Source organism: Ambystoma mexicanum, chromosome 10 (assembly GCF_040938575.1).
Source record: "Ambystoma mexicanum isolate Mex_15411 chromosome 10, UKY_AmexF1_1, whole genome shotgun sequence".
Lineage (NCBI taxonomy): Eukaryota > Metazoa > Chordata > Amphibia > Caudata > Ambystomatidae > Ambystoma > Ambystoma mexicanum.
Genome location: NC_090932.1, coordinates 1,400,797,064 through 1,400,814,986, shown reverse-complemented (window position 1 = coordinate 1,400,814,986; position 17,923 = coordinate 1,400,797,064). Strand labels below are relative to the sequence as shown.

Genomic DNA, 17,923 nt, shown 5'->3' with positions numbered 1-17,923 from the left:
ACTTGAGAAATATGTAGCCAGATAAAGGTTATTCATAGTGGAGCCAGTGATCATGGAAGGCTATGTTGGACGTCTAAGCAAAAGGAGTCCAGGAAGAACAGCTAATATTTGCACAAGTTACTACAAATAATCCTGGAAATAGTTTGAGATGGTCACATAGGGACATTGTACGCCTAAATGAATTAATAAGAAATAACAAAGGAAAAACGTACCCCCAGTATAACAACAGGGATTGGAATTGAAAGAGATAATAAAACAGATTATTCCACCCTATGTAAAAAACAAAAAAGGAAGGTATTATAACAGCCAGAAGCAAGAGCATAAATTATTTGACCGAATAGTACACGAAAGAAAGAGAACATACCGAAACGAAAAGGCAGCAGTGAAACGTAATCCGGACCTAACACTTGAGGCAAAAAGAGCTGGCACAAAAAATCTAGCCTCAAAATATAGAAATTGGCAAAGAACACACAGATTCTGGATCAGGACAGCAAACTAGACAAACCTGTTCACTTGGCTGAGACAAGACAATAAGGAAAAATTATGGCGAAATTATAACAGCTTCAAAAACCTTACACTAAAGATTGACTTAAATCCAATATCAGAGGAAGGATGGGCAAAACACATCCAAAATCTTTACTCGCCAAAGGCTTCGTTATGCACAACATTAGAAGGAGAAGCAAAAATAGATTGGTTTAAGTTGGATGTTCCCTCAAAAATCGAATTACAATAAGAGTTTTCTGAAACCACGCTAGAAAGATCAATAATAAAATCAAAAGCCTCCCGTGCACTGGGGCCAGATGGTATACCAAATTTGTTATATAAAGCAGATGTAAAATTATGGGCGAGAATATTGGCACAGCAATTCAGGGAAATTCTAAGGTCTGGCCAAATACCTGAGAGCTGGAGAAAAGCTATATTTTGTGCCAATATAAAAAAAAGGGGACAGATTAAAAACAACCAATTATAGATTGTTGGCCATGATGGATGCTAGTCAGAAATTATTTGCGGGAGGGCGGGGGGCGCTGTTGAGCAGCCCGAAAATGGCTGCCTAGCTTTAGAGCTCTGTGTGGATCTGACACGAATCTGGCTGCATCAGCGGTCTTCCTTGATGCCATCGCCCAATACTGATTTGGAATACATTTAACACCCTGTTGGATGCTTGGCTCCAATTTGGAAGGAATCCGGACTTCGGAAGACCTGCTACGACTGACAGCTGTTTGCTGCCTGGCTGCATGTGTGGCTCTTAGTTCCACTGCCCATCCAGCCTTGGCAATTCGACGTGGGGCAGGACTGCACCTGCCATCGGCGGCGCACTGGGGGCCTGCCTATCTGAGCCCCACACCACATCTGTGTGTGCTGCTGCGGCCGTCGCTGGGACCACAGCGACTCGGCCGGCGCGACGCGCTGCGGCCTGGGGGGTGCGGTTGCGCATCGGGCCGGCATTGGCGGTCTCGTTGTCGCCGCCCTCTCCCAGACTGCGGGCTGGTCCTGCTACATCGGAGGCCTGGGGAACACTCCAGACCTGACACGGAGTGAAGCCTGGGTGGAGGACCGCCCCCATGGGCCGCACACCCCGTGTCCCCTGCAGGCCACTGCCAAGTGCCTCTCCCCCTGGGAACATCTGCACTTTTCATTGCGGGCACCGGCGGATCCGTAAAGTTGTTCCCCGCAAGCTGGGACTGGCACGCCCGCTAGCAGGTGAGGAGCTGGGGGGGTCCACCTCTATGTGCTTCTGCTACCTGTGCTGCTGGCCCCTCACTGGACATCCACTCTACACTGCGCCTTCCCTGGCGTGGCCCCAACGCTGCACCTACCTGTACCTTTGGACTGTGTACTGGCCATATGGGGACCCTGTCTGCCTCTCCAGTAATACTTGGCCCCTGCTGACTGGACTAGGCCATGAGTGGGGCTTCTTTGGCTGGGCCCCCTGTGCCCCCATAATCACTGATGCTTGGCTGATCTGGCACGGTCCAGGTGCTCCCTCTGCCTTAGTGCTTACCTGCCTGAGGGCCCCCAACCTCGCTCTCCAACGGTCAGGAGCTACTGGACACGTGCATATTTCACTTCTGCCATTAGCACACGTCATTACTTTTATGTCGGGGTGGTACACTGCATCGTTACCCCTATATACCCAACGGTGGAGGACTGTGTCGGCTGCTTACCAGACTATAGCTTCATTGTAGCTCTATCGGCACTTCGATTTTGGACCCCGTCGCTGCCCCCCCCCCGGTGCCCTCATTTGATGTCCCACCACCCCTTACTGCACTCGCTGGGCACTGCTAGGTTGAACTATACCTCTGCTCTCCGCATCACCCCAGGCATCACCCACTGGGGCACCATTGTGCCTCGTACTGCACCGGAAATGTCTAACCGATCCCGGGGGGCTAATAAGATGGGGGTCATGGATAGGTTCACGAAGGCAGCGCCAAGGTCCAAGCCAGGGACTGCATCATCCATCCAGAAGGAATCAGAATCTGAATCACACCCCAGCGCACCGACCCCTGATCTCACTACAATGATGGAATCAATGGCCAAGAATTTTGCTCCTTTCCACGAGAAGCTGGACGATATTAACGCCAATGTCGCTTCACTTAAATCCTGGGTTGACCAAGCTTGGACCAGGATCACCGAGGCAGAAAACAGAATTGGCGTGAATGAGGATGGGCTACACACCCTTCAGGACACAGTTGCATCCCTGACCCAAGACATGAAGATCGTGAAGGTGAAGTGCGACGATTTGGAGTCCCGCTCGCGCAGGAACAACCTACGCATCATTGGGGTCCCAGAAAATGCCCTTAAAGGGCGCATGCAGGTGGCAGTTGAGAACCTACTTAAAGAGTTAGTGGGCAACCGTGCCTTGTCCCCATACTTCACTGTGGAGCGAGCCTACCGGGTCCTATCACCGGGCCCTAAGCCAGGGGACTTCCCCAGGCCCATCATCGCTAGAATTCTCAATTATAGGGACAGGGACCTTATCCTCTGCCTGTCACGCGAGAAGGGTGACCTGCGCCTCGACTCTCATACCATCAGGATATTCCCCGACTTCTCTGTTGGAGTGCAACAGGAGAGGCGCCAGTTCCTCAGTGTCAAAAAACTGCTGAGAGAGCATAACGTCCCCTATGCAATATTGTTCCTGGCACGGCTCAAGATTATTTATAAGGAAAAACTGTACTTTTTTACCGTCCTGGAGGAAGCGGTGAAGTTCATAGAGTCGCAGATACCGCTTCACAATCCAGCAGGGGACTCTATGAACAATGACTGAGGACTAGCTGGTTTGATTTCATGTTGCCTTTGTTTGGTCATTAATGTTTGCTTCCTAATGAGATGATGGTAATAACGACTCATTGATCTAACTTCGCATAAACACCCAGTTCATGCAGCAGTTGCGCCAATTTGGTTCCCTCCTTACTGCCAAGGATAGGCCCTCACACAACTCCCGTACCCTCTGCCCAAAACCTGTTAGGACCACTATTCATCCCTCAGCCACTTTAGGGGTCCGAGCATTGTCACGGGACATTCTTTTAGATGCTTTCTGTATGGCACGGCTGATGGCCTCGATGTGGGTACTGTGCACTGTGGACATGGCCTCAATTCGCATCTGCCTGGCTTCAATGACATCCAGACGCCACATCACTGCAGCTCCCGTGATGAGTGGTACTTCGGGTGTGCCGGGGATCGGGCTGACATTTCTGTGCTGCCTGGGAGGGGGCCTGTAGGGGGACATGTTGCCACCTTGGGTGGGGGTGCTGAGGTTGGAGTGTCTATCCTCAGGGGTACCATAGTCCGGTGTATCCACGTCTGGCTCAGGTGTGCGGACACAACGCAGATGTGAAGTGTGTGCATCCTTTTTCGCTGGCTCCAGGCTTCCCTGGGGTGTACCTATTTTATGTGTGACACTGAGGCTTGGGGAAGTCAACAGTGCAGTGTCACGTGCAGCGGTTGATGTGTGTTCCATATCAGGCTCAGACCCACCAGTGGCTCCCTCAACATCCAGGGTTTCCATGGTGGCTGGTGGTGTATGAGGCGCTGGCCCCCTGTGGCCTTGTGGACGCTGCACCCGTGGGCTAGGGTGGCGTGATGTTGGATGCATCCGGCGTCATGTTGTTACTGCCTGGCCCTTTTGCAGGGTGGTGGTGCTGGTAGATGCGTGCCAGGTCGGGGGGTCAGATGTTGTAGCCTCCTCACCATCATCATCGGCCTGTGATGGGCTCTGTGTGCTTCTGGGGTACATAGGGTATTCTATGAGTTGAGGGCAGCTTAGATTTGTATCATGCATATCATGCCTTACAATGGGATTGGACACAGTATCAATCATGCTTCGCCATTGCATTTTGTTGACTCCCCATGTTGTGATTGGTGCAACGTTTTACTGAGGAAGGACACTACTTGGACATGTTGGAGTGATATCTTCAGATGTCTGCTGGGGATGCACGGCGACCATATTGCTGGGGGGCATTTGTGCGCACTCACACATCACGTTGCTGTGCCATGGCCATGGATGTCTATCCCCTGGGCCGTGCGTTCATGTAGTGTATGTACTCAGGGGACTAGGGCACACTACGGTACGGTGGTACGAGGGGTCAGTCATGGGTGGCTGCGGTGCCTCACGCACATTGCATGCACATACAGTCATTCAGGGTCTGGAGGCGTGGCACTTACAGGTTTGTGCAATTTTAGTGGGGGGTCTCACCTGCAGCCTCCTGGGTACCGGCACCAGGCTCTGCTCCTCCGACTCCCTCAATGGAGCCCATATCGATGAGCGTTGTCATCTGCTCCTCCCAGGGGGTGAGCTCGGGTGGTGGTGCTGGCCCTCCTCCAGTTACCATGCTTGCACACCTGTGCTCTGAGAGTAGGCCACGTACTCGGACCGCAAGGCTGGCGGCAGTCCTCACCATCCCGGGTCACGCGGCCCACTGCAGATACCCTCTGGTTGATGTCCCTCCATATCTGCACTCAACGCTGGCCAGTTGTCTTCCACTGCAGTGCACCATACAGCTCTTCCTGGTGGGCCACAACTTGCTCCACCAGTATGGCTTGCCCTGGTGCGTTCCTGAGAGAGTTTGCAATGTTCACAGGGGTGGATAGCTTGCAGGGGCTGTGATTTCCAGTGGATTGTGATTTTGAAAATGGCCACCGCTTTATTTCCCGTTCCCGGTGGTGACACGTTTCCCGCGCGCTATTAGCGCCACGGCTCGGCGGTAACGCAGAATGCGATGGATTTTACGGGTTCCTGGCCAATTTTTACGCCAATCTCTATGCGCATTAACACCATGTCCCTCTGCGCGTGCACGTGAACTTGTGATCTGGTGTACCTTCTGCCAGGCAGCGTGGCATGAAATCCACCAGAATACCGCCAAACTCGTGATGCGGCCCATTGTCTTGAAGTACCTTCAAATTGACTTGTGTGCTGCCTGCTGCCCAACGAGACTGCGGCTGTTGGGATTGATGTGATTTCTCATCTTTGGTGGTGGGAAGGGTCTTGTCTGATGTCCACAGGAGTCACGGCAGGTAAAACTAGGGAGGCGGGAAGTGGCAAAGCGGGTCATTAGTTGGGTGGGGAGCCTTGTTACATTGACTGCTGCGAAAAATAATTCCTCACTGACTTGGAGCTATCTTGAACTGGCCATGGGCTCCAGAAGAAAAAGTGTTGGTGAGCTCGGACTTATACCTTCTGTTGACGGGGCACGGGGAGCAAAAGTTAGGTGGGGTGGGGGGAGTATGGGAAGTTTGCATTGCCTTTGTTCAAGAAATGACAAGCCTCTAAGGAAGTGACAAAGTCCTTAGGAGCTGCAGTCCAAGAACAAGCCTCCCAATCTGCAACACAGAGTTGGAAAACCAGACTTTTCTTATTACCAAGACCGTTGGTTTGCTAGACCTACAAAAGGTAGAGGAGGTAAAGCTGCACAAGTTACACCTTCCTCTGTCCCATCAGATACAGAACCAGCAACAAACTACTCAGAGGTATCCTCGCTTCCTGCCGGTGGGGGGCGTTTGATGCATCATTCCGCATAATGGTGCAGTATCACTACTGTGTCATTGGGCAAAACAGTTGTCACCCAAGGGTACTGCCTCCCTTTCCTCAGATTCTCTCTGCACTTTCTTTGCTCGCTCCAGGATTCAGATGCGCTAATGCAGCAGGAGATTGTTTCCCTGCTGGGGAAAGGTGCAACAGAATTGGTGCCTCAAGCAGGGGTGGCACTCCAACTACTTCCTGGTACCAAAGTAAGACAAAAGACTGCAACCCATCTAGGACCTGAGCCACTTGAACAAGTTCCTCAAGAAAGAGTTCTGGAGTTTTTCTGGACTTTCTACTTTTGTTGGTCATGTCAGGTCTCACATTAGCAACTGCCATGGGCTATCTAGGAGACATTTCTTTTTTTAAAAGGGGTCCTATTTTTCATCCCCATGGTATTACAATTGTCCACATCCATGGAAGACTGAGGATGGATTTAATGGGCTTCACCCTAGAAAAGCTCTCAAAATGTGTATCCTCCGCCATTGGTTGTTTCATTCTTAAAGCTCTATAAAATAGTGCTGACCTATAAAACAATTGCATTTGTCTTATCTCGTATGGAGTAAAAATGCAAGCTTTTAATGTAATGGTTACATAAACATAGTACTTTGCTGTATGGTTATGTTGTTATTTTGTTAAGAAAACCTCTGAAGTGCAGCTTATACCTGAGGACAACATGGTGCTGGGAGCGAAAACCCTAAAAAGCAACAACACCCACAAATGGGCAGCGGCAAAAAAGAGAGCCTTTAAATCAAATACGTTTTAAGACACCAACGGAAAGATAGGATCAGCGGTCTTTCGTAAAGAGCGGGGCAAGTTATTGCACAGACCCGGCAACAGCAACGTAATATAAAATGGACAGCCACCGGTTGTGTATCGAAAAACTCTGGGAACTTAGACTAAAAAATCAGAGGCTGAACGAAGATGTCTAGAAGGAACATAACTGCAGAATTTCTGCTGTAGATAATCAGCACCACAGCCGTAGAAGGCACTGTGGACTAGGCACAGTGATTTGAACTCAATATGCCGAGCTACCTGCAGCCAGTACAGATTACGCAATGTTGGAGAAATATGATCATGAGCAGAAAGACCTTAAACAGCATGGGCTGCAGAGTTTTCTAAAACCTGCAGCCTGTGTAAAAGATAGACTGGTTGCACTAAGTATAATGCAATACAGTAATCTAAAGTACCCAGAATCAGAGAAGCCACAACCAGAGCTCAAAGAAAGGAAAGAAGAAAAGGAAGAACTTTCACCAGGAGCTTAGGTTTGAAGTGTCCCTGCTGACAAACAGAGCTGACCTGAGCTTCCATAGAAAGAGACCCAGATATTGTTACTCCAAGATCTTTTACAACCGGGACTGGCAGCAGGAGGGGACCAAGGGATGCAGGCCAAAACTCGGGCGTCCAGACAGAATCGGCAAATGGAGGGCCAATAACCAAAATCTCTGTTTTACTGCCATTGAGCTTGAGCCAGTTCTGACACACCCAGTCCCCAACCGATTTCATACAGTTGTTAAAGTTAGCAGCCAGTCCCGGCTGGTCCAGATTGAGGGGGACCATGATCTGGGTATCGTCCGTATATGTATAGCAGCGAAAACCAAAAATGTTAATAGGTTTAGAAAGTTGCTGAACATATACATAAAAAGTATAAATGAAACAGCAAAACCCTGGGGAACAATAAGTGTGACAGATCGAGTTGAAGATGTGAAGGGAGGGAGAAAAAGAGTTTGAGAACGGTCCCTAAAAAAAGAGCTCAACAAGGCCAGCACTGAGCCGGAAATATCTGCCTCGGCTAGTCTATGCAATGGAATAGAATGATCTATGGTGCCAAACTGCGAACTGGAGTTGGAGGTCAAAGCATGGTTTTTAGCTGGCACTGTGACCTATTCTACTTTATGATTTAAGGTTTGACAGGGGATGGATGAGAGGTGTGCTGCTTTTCAGAAAATGCATCTAATTTTGTCAGAATATGCTTTTATAAATGTGACTTGCAGGTTTTAAAAATGTTCTATTATCAAAGATCTGGGATGTCTCAGGCTCCAATTGCTTGGCTGTTATTAAAAATGCTAGTTTTCATTTTGGATTGTGTGTTGATGCCTCCTAACACTGGGTTACCAGTGCATGTCACACAGTGATTGATTAGGCAAACTTTAGTTTTGGAGAGAGAAAATATGAATGCTCTGATTTGACGTCAATTTTTTGGCTGTTTTTAAACGTTGCTATATTTTAATTATAAGGGAGACAAAGTGATTTGCTTAGGATCTCATAATTTGTAGACCTAATTAGTGACTCGACAAGAAAAAGTTATCTAAATTGAAGTAGAATAGAAACGGGCAGATCGGAGTAAAATTGAAAAAGAAACATGTAAGGAGTATTTTTAAGGACATCTTGCTCAACAGTGTTTCGAGGCTTCTACGTGTTTTTTAAACAACTTCTTTTTTTGTTCGAACAGAATTCAAGCAATTTGTTAATTATGTGTGGTCCCCCCCTGTAGCTATTGCCCCTCCCTCCCTACCCCACATCCCTACCTTCCCCCACCCTCCCTACCCCTTCATACCCATATATATACCCATTAAAAGAATTGTCAAATTCTGTTCGTACAAAAGTCCACAACCAAAGTGACCACTATAAAAAAGAAGTTGGTAAAAACATGTAATACAGTTTCGGGAGATTAAGAGTACTACAGCACATTTCTGTGAATTCTTAAAGTTTTATTCTTCAGAGTATCATGTAACATAACCAATTCGCTCCACCAGCAAGACAGTAAGTAAAGGTGAGATTTTCAATCAATTGTGTATATTCAAAATGAATTGTACAGACTTGCATAAGATGTAGATGTGATTTATTTGTAAAGTACTAGGCTGTTATTTGCCTCTTAAACCAGCGTGGACAGTGCTTTACCAGCTACTGGGAGGTGCAGTGAGGAGTATCTTTCAGATGGTTAATGGACAGATATTATAGAAAAACCTGAATCCAGAAAGCCCCAGCAATGATATAAATGAAAAAGAACTAACATTGGCTGTCAGTTTACTGTGTATGGTCTGTGCCACAGCAATAAAGAGAGCCTAATGTGTGTTTCAATAATCATTCTTTATCCTAGTATGCCACACCTGTAATTAAGTATGACAGAAATGGCTTTAAACCAAGACCACGTCAGCTTCTTATCACACAATCTGCAGTATACGTGGTGGAATTGGCAAAGATCAAACAGAAAATTGACTTTGCATCCCTCAAAGGTAACAAACTATATTTATTTATGTAATATATTGTGGGGGGTGCCGTATCAATATACAATCATGAAAACAATCTAGAACAAGCATTGGCAAATCCAACAGTTTTGACTTTTTCACGGTATGGCATAGCAATTTGCCAGGCACTGCCATCATGTACTACCAAGCAATAAGAAGTTAACAGCTGGAAAATATTATGATTACCTGGCAGTTTGACAGCAGTGGATGGAAAATGCCTATCTAATACCTATACACAAGCCAAAACTGCTGGCTTATACATATCCAGCAATGCCCCCAGAAGTACAGTAGGCAGGCATATCCAGAAAATATCCAGTACATGTAGTGTTGCCGTTTCAGTGCTGCAAAAAGAAAGGGAGCTAGAGTACTAAATCCCACAGGCTGAGTATGAACCTGATAAGATGGACAGATATAACACATTTCATTATCTTGCCCAGAAAGGACGATAATGAGCTAGGAAGTCAATCTCCCTTGGTTCCTTAGTGATCTCAACTCACCAGGAACCCAAACCACCAAAAGCACCAGAGATGCTCTCTACTGTCTCACAGAATCCCTGAACTTAAAATAACATGTAATGAACCCTACCCACATCGGGGAAACATACTCTACCTCATCTTCAACCCAATCACACTTGACTGGATAGATAACCTATCCATCCTTCCCCTACCTGCTGCATGACCCTGCAATCTCAGAGTCCACAGGAAAATATAACAACTTCTTCATCAAGGACTACATTGCCTCCCTGCCTCCTGCCCTTGCTGATTTCTGCAACCACTCCTTCACCACTGAAGCACTCCCTTGTGCACCCTCTTCTTAAGAAACCCTCTGCCGACCCTTCCTGCCCGGCTAACTATCGCCCAATCTCCATCACTCCTTTTGTGGGCAAACTCCTGGAAAAGCTGGCCATCTCCCAGCTTAATCTTCACACTGAATCTGTTGGTTGTCTCTCATGACCATCAGTCTGACTTCAGAGCTGCTGGAAGCACGGAAACTGCTCTCCTGAACATCCGCGAAGACCTGCTCTCTAACCTTGATTCCAACACCCCCTGTGTCCTCATCTTACTTGATCTCTCTTCTGCCTTCGACACAGTCAACCATGCCATCCCGCTCAAACATCTCCGTGATAACCTGGGGATCACCGGTCAGGCCCTGGCGTGGCTGACCTCTTTTCTCTCCGATCGACCCTCGCAGGTCAAACTCGGGTCCTTCCTCTCCTCCATCTCTATCTCTACCTGTGGTGTTCCCCAGTGGTCTAACCTCTCTCCCTGGCTGTTCAACCAATACCTGGCACTTTTTGCCCACTGCATTGCTGTGCTCTGCCCAACTTCCAGTGCTATGCGGATGACAGCTCATTTTCAGGCTACCCTCAGCCACTTCTTCTCCCTCTCTCATCTCTGACTGTCTGTCCGCCATCCAGGAGTGGTGTGCCGCCAATGATCTCTGCCTTAATGCCAGCAAGACTGAGATTCTCCTCATCGGCACACCCACACCCTCCTTTCCTGTCACTCTCTGGCCGGCCCCTCTTGGCCCGCTCCCTGCTCCCACCTGTGAGGCTAAAAACCTTGGGGTCATCTTCGGCTCCACACTCTCCTTCTCTCCTCACATCTCTGATGTCTCTAAGAAGACACACTACCAGCTGCACCTCCTCAGAGGTATTCTTCCTTTCCTCTCCTTCCCCCAGAAGCTCACTGTCTCCAGAGCTTTGGTTCTCTCTAGACTGGACTATTGCAACAGCCTATTTCTAAATCTGCCTGCTTCTATTCTCTGCCCTCTGAAGCTCATCCAGAACCGGACTGCGAGACTTGTCCTTGGTTTCAGGCCCAGGGATCGTATCTCTCCAGGACTGAAATCTCTGCACTGGCTCCCACTGGCTGCGAGGATTAAGTTCAAAACCCTCTGCATTGTCCACAAGGCCTTCTGGGGCCTGGGGCCTCAATACCTTCAACTCTCTCTTCCTAAATATCTTCCTTCTAGAGCTCTTCACTCATCTGCCTCCAACTCCCTCAGGGTCAGTCTCTTCTCCAAGCAACGAGTTGGTGGTAGATTACTTTCTTCGGCTGGGGCCTCCCTCTGGAATAGCCTCCCTGCCCCCCAGAAACTTGAGGAGCACCATCTCTGGTTCCGGAAGCACCTCAAAACCTTTCTCTTTGCTTCTGCCTTTTCTCCTCCTCTCCCCTGCTGATTTCCTGGCTGATACGGAAACTGCACTGGTTTGCCTGGCCACCCTCTGATCTCAGGCCCAGGTCCCCTTCTCCGCCAGTCGCACACCTGCACTGCCCTCCTGGAAACCCCTGCACTTGGGGACTGTTCTCTGTATCCCTACAGTCCCACCATGAGCACTTGACACCTGATGCCTGCACTTACCCTTTACCCTTGCACTTGCCACCTGCTGACCGTACTTTACTATTGTTATTTATTATTTTCTCCCATGTGTTGCACTGTGCCCTTCCCCTTCCCCCTGCACTTTCCCCTTCCTCCTTCCCATGCATTTGCACAATCTGAATGACACCTGGCCTAGTAGGATTGTTGTCTGTCTTCCCTCAGTTCCCCCTCCCTTGCCTCGTCGCGCCTTGAAACCCTTGTGTATAGGCGCGTTATAAATGCCATATCATATCATATGCTATATAAAGTCAGACCACATATCGATGCATCAAAATCATTGCCACCACCCCGCTTATGACTCCACTTTGCGCAACTCAGCTATGGACAACCTTTGCACCCTTCTCCCACAAGGAACTCGCTGATAGTCTTGTGTCACTAAGACCTACCTTATCCAATGTTGACATCCTTGCCTTTGCCATTGTAAAACTGTTCTCTGGAGCCACCCTACTTACCTCCTCCAAATAGTCAATGCCTTGCTCAATCAGACCATCTTCCCAATCAAGCTAGAAACAGAATTAATCCTTCCACTCCACAAAAAACCAACGTTGGACCCAGGAGACCTTTCTAACTACCAACCTATCACAAACCTTCCAGTCATTGGTAAAGTCATTCAGAAGGCAGTTGCTAACCAACTCCATGATCACATTACCCAACTTGGCCTGCTCAAGGTCTACCAATCTGGAATTAGTTCAAGATGCAGAAGAGAAATTGCAAGCATTAAGAACATACATGATGCTCTCCAAATTATGGATAGAGGTGCTCCTGCCACTTGGTCCCTTTTGACTGCCCATACACTTCAAACTTACAAGCCAGCTTGCAGATAGAATGTGGTTCACAGTTATAGGGCCACCCTTATTTACGGACTGCCACTCTATGAGTCTGCCTGCCGGGGCCACTGCGCCAGGCAGGTCTGACCCTGATGGGGACAGTGGCCCCAGTAGGCAAAGTCGTCACGGAAGCACTGGCACCATTACCAACGGTGCCAGTGCTTCCAAGTCCCCAATCCCATATAGTCCTCTGGAACTCAATGGGAATTGGGACATACAAAATCTGGTGCCCGACGTCCTGCGCCGCCGGGACTTGTAATGTCCCAGTGGCACCGGGAAGTCAGGCGCCGGTGTATATGTATACTAAACAGTCCAGGTGAGTAACTCCATATCCAACCATTACCTAGTCACCTACAAAGTGCCATGGGGATCAATGCGCTCCCCACTGATCTTCAATCTCTATATGGAACCATTCAGGTCGCTTCTCAATGATGCTAATATCTAATTTCACCAATACACAGATGATACTAAGTTGTACCTCAAAGTGACAAGAACTCAAGACATTTCACACCTCAAGAAATGCCTCACCTTCCTCCAAGCTTGGATGAGAAGCACCTACCTGAAACTAAATGTCACCAAAGTGCAATTCGTCCTTCTAGGCCATCTATCTAAACAGGAGTCTAGCCAAGGGTGTCTGAACAGCATGCACTTTGACGGATTACCATGTGGCAAATCAGTGGGGTTCAATACTGACAGAAATCTTGTCATCCAGCACATATCGACTTAAACAACAAACCACGTGGTATCAACTAGCGCCCCTGTGGAAGATAAATGTATTCTTTCCATCTGAGGGTTTCAGAACCATGGTCCAAGCCCTGCTAATCTCACATATTGATAAATGGAACTGCTGTACTCATAAAGGGAATTAAGAATCTTGACCACATCTCCCCCATCCTAACTAAATTACTCTGGCTATCCATCCAGTCAGGATAATTTTTGTAATTTTCTGCATCACGTATAAGGCAATTGTTGCATGAACACCAGCTTACCTTGCCACAAAACATGTGGTTTTAGAGGGGAAATTCTTCTCTGAGAGCCAGACCATAGTGAGGCTCTTAACTTGCATCCAAAGAGAAAACTTGGGAAAAAGCCTTTCTTGCTATACCCCACCCTTCTGAAACACCAACCAATCACAGTCCAGACCGCTCAAATGCTCCTACAGTTCAGGAAGGAATGGAAGACCCTGCTCTTCAAAGAATGCCTAAAGATCACTTAGGACCTGCTACCCCTAAGCATATACCACCCCAAAATAGGTATATCCAATGTAACCTCCCTTCCACCAACCCCTGTTAAGTCCAAATTACTGTTAAAGCAGTTTCTTTCTTGCTAGCCAGATTTGCAATATTTCAACCCAAGTACAAATGGAAACACAGTAGTGGAATTTGTGGAAAAACACCATGTGACAGAGAAGCATTCATCAAAGCCTACCATCAACCCATTAGAATGGGAAAAGAGATTTTTGGGATAGCAAAGTATTATTGGCAGAGGAAGATAGTGCAGTTTAGAAAGTAGTGTCAAAAAATACCCAAGTGGCCCTGGGGTGTAGAGAATGCAGTTTGGATAACTGGTTTAATAGGTGAATGTTTTTCTTTGCGCCAACAAACATGAAACTCCTTCTGTTGTGCCCATTGGAAAAATAGATTGGCTGCTTCATTGATGGTCTTCAGCAATGATGGCCGGTGAAAATGAGCACTTGCAACCAAGCGTAAGGATGGAGCCCCAACCAAGCATGCGGAACTCGGGTGGTGCTTGGGTTCCTCCACTCAGACTGCTTTTCAAATAATGGGTTCAAATGGTGCTTATTGGGGGCGTCGTCGGTGGAGGTCGATGATGGCCACACCCTGAAGGAGCTCTGATGCAGTGTTCCTTAAAATAATGAAATAATTGCTCTGTAACCCTATGGGGCCACCTAATATTTAGCCTAAATATAAAGGAAAACTGACTGATTGAGAAGAAGAACAAAATAAATGGATGGAGCCCGGGAAAGATTCGCATCAGGGCCAACACGATTCCTGGCAAAATTGCAGACAAGTCCTGAGTTGGTAAACTGAAGAGAATCTCAGCGAATGAAAGACCCTGAAGCTTCTGAGGTAGGAGGAATCGGTGCTCCGCACAACCAGACCCAAAGAAAAGCGTCTTCGGGAAACACAGCTTTCAGGAGCAGCACGCAGGCAGAATCAAAGGTGGTGCTGATCTGGGTCAAGATCCAGCGGGAGACCGGCTGTGAGTCACTCCCAGAGACAGGAACACTCCACTCAGCGTCCTGTAGCTATGGGAACCATGCAGCCTAGTGGAGTGGGCAGCTTTAATTTAAGAGCATGGGACTCTCATCTGTATGAGGAATACACATAACTGCTGAGTTACAGAAGACGGGACCGGGTTCTGGGCCTGCAGTACCAAACTAAAGTGAAAGTAACCCAAATAAAGTGAAAGTAACCCAGACATTGCACAGAGTTTAGAAAAGGAGAAGGCAAGTATCTGTAGGGTTACCTCATAACCGTAGCCCATGAACTACTATTGGACTGCAGTGGAAACACTGCCAAGGATGCAAAGTCATGGGGGCTGATCAACGGAGGAAAGACCAGCAAATAGTTTGACGATACAGCACAGCCCGAACTAAACGAAATAACACATTGAGTGACTGAGACACATTGGTGCGAGACAGCCCCTTGATCCATACACGACTCTAGTAACATCAACGGTCAAATGGCATGAGATGAACACCACTGGGACACATCAACTTAATGAACACCAGGTTGGTAGTGTGCGGTCTGAGACCCACATGTGACTGAAAAATCCAACAACCGGTGAGGGTGTGTCTGGTCTTCAGAGAAAACGCTATCTTATGGGTGATAGCAAATTGCAACACACACTAACTCACAGAAGATAGGGCGACACTCATCTGCAGGGAAAAGGTCTGATGGCACTGCACCCCAGCCAGCCTCTGGGTCAATCCCCTGAGAAAGAAGGGGGAAAAAGCAGGTAGAAGGAGCATAAACACTTTCATGAAAACTCCTGGCATATCAAACCCTCAAAGGTATACTAGGATGGAAGACGATACGAGAGCCAGTGAACCACACAAGTTTTCTTTATGAAGGAAGAACACCTAGAGTCCATGAAAGGGCTGAAAGACTCCCTAACACAAGAAATAACTACTTGGCAAATGTATTGCTCGGTTTATAGTGATAAAATCGAAAAATAAAATCTCGAAAAAAAAGGTCGAAAAAAAAAGTTGAATTTTTTTTATGCCGTTTTTTTATTCGAAATGGGGGGGTTCCCCCCCAACCCCCCTTTTTTTTACCCATTTTTTTAAAATCCCGGACCCCAAAATAAATATATAATTAAAAAAAGAGTAATTTGACTTTTTTTTCGAGATTTTTTTTTCGACCTTATTGTCATTCGAGATTTTTTTTTCGAGATTTTGACCGACCACTGTATTTTGCTCCTATTAAAATGGAGTCGGGACCAAGGCCCCTTAAATTTTGGAGGGGATAAGATCACATATTTCCAGGAGTGTCAGGAACACAAACAAACTGTGGGCAGAGAAAATCAGTTATGGATGGCTCTACCTGTGAGGCCTACAGTTTGAATACAAGGGCACCCAATACAGAATAATGCATTTGGAAGAAGGATGCAAGATACTGAATATTCCAGTGGTTCACTCTGACAATAACAATCAGCATGGAAACTCCTGGAAAAGAGAAACCTCTGAGTCTGGGAGACAGTGAGACCAAAAAAGAAAGCTAGAGCAGTTCAACCTGAAGGCACACCTAGATGGCCAGCATCATCCTGGATATATTTGATTTTCTAACAAACCTGTTAAATGTTGTGGGATTGTGTTTGAAGAGGCTGTTCATATATCTTAAGTTATTGTGGATTGATGTATACCAGGTATCGGTAGTTAGTTTGGGACGTGCAAAAGATATCCTTTAGAAGTGGAAATATGCTCTCTGGGATTGTAAATATTAACAACCATTCACCAGATTTAATGAGCAGGGGAGGACGAATGATCTCAAGTGGAAAGAAATCCTTTAAAAGTCTGTCTGGTCCTCAGAGCAAACGCTATCTTGTGGGTGATAGCAAATTGCAACACACACGAACTCACAGAAGATAGGGCGGCACCGATCTGCAGGGAAAAGGTCTGATGGCATTGCACCCCAGCCAGCCTCCAGGTGAGAAAGAAGAGGAAAAAAGCAGGTAAAAGAAGCATAAACACTTTCATAAAAACTCCTGGCAGATCAAACCCTCAAAAGTGTACCTGGATGGAAGAAGAAATGAGAGCCAGTGAACCACAAAAGTTTCCTTTATGAAGGTAGATCACCTAGAGTCCATGAAATGGCTGAAAGACTCCCTAACACAAGAAATAACTACTTGGCAAACGTATTGCTCTTATTAAAATGGAGTCGGGAGCCAGGCCCCTTAAATTTTGGAGGGGATAAAATTACATTTTTGAAGAGGCTGTTCATATATCTTAAGTTATTGTGGATTGACGTATACCAGGTATAAGTAGTTAGTATGGGACGTGCAAAAGATATCCTTTAGAAGTGGAAACATGCTCTCTGTGATAGTAAACATTAACAACCATTCACCAGATTTAATGAGCAGGGGAGGACGAATGATCTCAAGTGGAAAGAAAAACCTATGAAAGTAGAACAGTAGAAGTCAGTAATGAGGTCCATTAGGCAGGAAAGAAAAGGATGGAACATAAAGATTGCATCCATGAACACAAGCGGCCTAAACTCACTGAACAGAACGGCTTGTTTAATTGATTTTGTGAGATATCTGTATAGGTTTTGTCCAGGAAACAAACGTATTGGGTACAAACAAGCGACAAATGAGATCTGGTGCTTTCCCCATTTAGATTTTTTCCTCAGGCCCAACCAAGAAGGGATGAGTAGCAATACTGATCAGGCGTAGTTGCCCTTTTAGAATAATAAACACCTGGCGCGACAAAGAGGGAAGAGTGCTATCAGTTGAAGGAATATTGGGAACATGCAGAATAACTCTAGGTTCCATCTACACTCCTAACACACACCAAGAAGCGTGTTCACAGACTTTGATACTTATGATTTACCTTAGGGTGAATTGATTGTGGGAGTTTAACTAAACTTCAATTTGTGGATATGGGACCAATAACAGGTCTCATACCACACTCCCGTTGTACTAGTGATTCAAGACTCCCAAGAGGAGCCCAAGGGAAGACCCTGGATACTTTCAACACAAATCCTGAAAGACACAGTAATTGTACAAGAAATATAATTGCACATTACTGAATATTTAAATTTTAATCATACAGAAGATACCTGTGTTAGCTAAACTATGAGCTGCTGAACAAGATGAATTAATGATGGAGCTTAAAACATGGGAAGAACGCCACCAAAAAAACAGGTTCTAGGAAGGCGTGGAGGCGTGTAAACATGCTTAGAGGACACTTAAAGGCTATGCTTGTA

At 46.8% G+C, this 17,923-nt stretch overlaps 1 protein-coding gene across 2 annotated transcripts in view; it reads left to right on the top strand.

Moving 5' to 3' along the window:
* MYO1H (myosin IH) overlaps positions 1-17,923 on the top strand; it is an 833,585-nt gene that overhangs the window by 727,447 nt on the left and 88,215 nt on the right. For both annotated transcript variants that reach the window (XM_069619421.1, XM_069619420.1), the window contains one exon: positions 9,117-9,252. In XM_069619421.1, the coding sequence (XP_069475522.1) occupies positions 9,117-9,252 (136 nt within the window). The remainder of the gene's footprint in view (positions 1-9,116; positions 9,253-17,923) is intronic.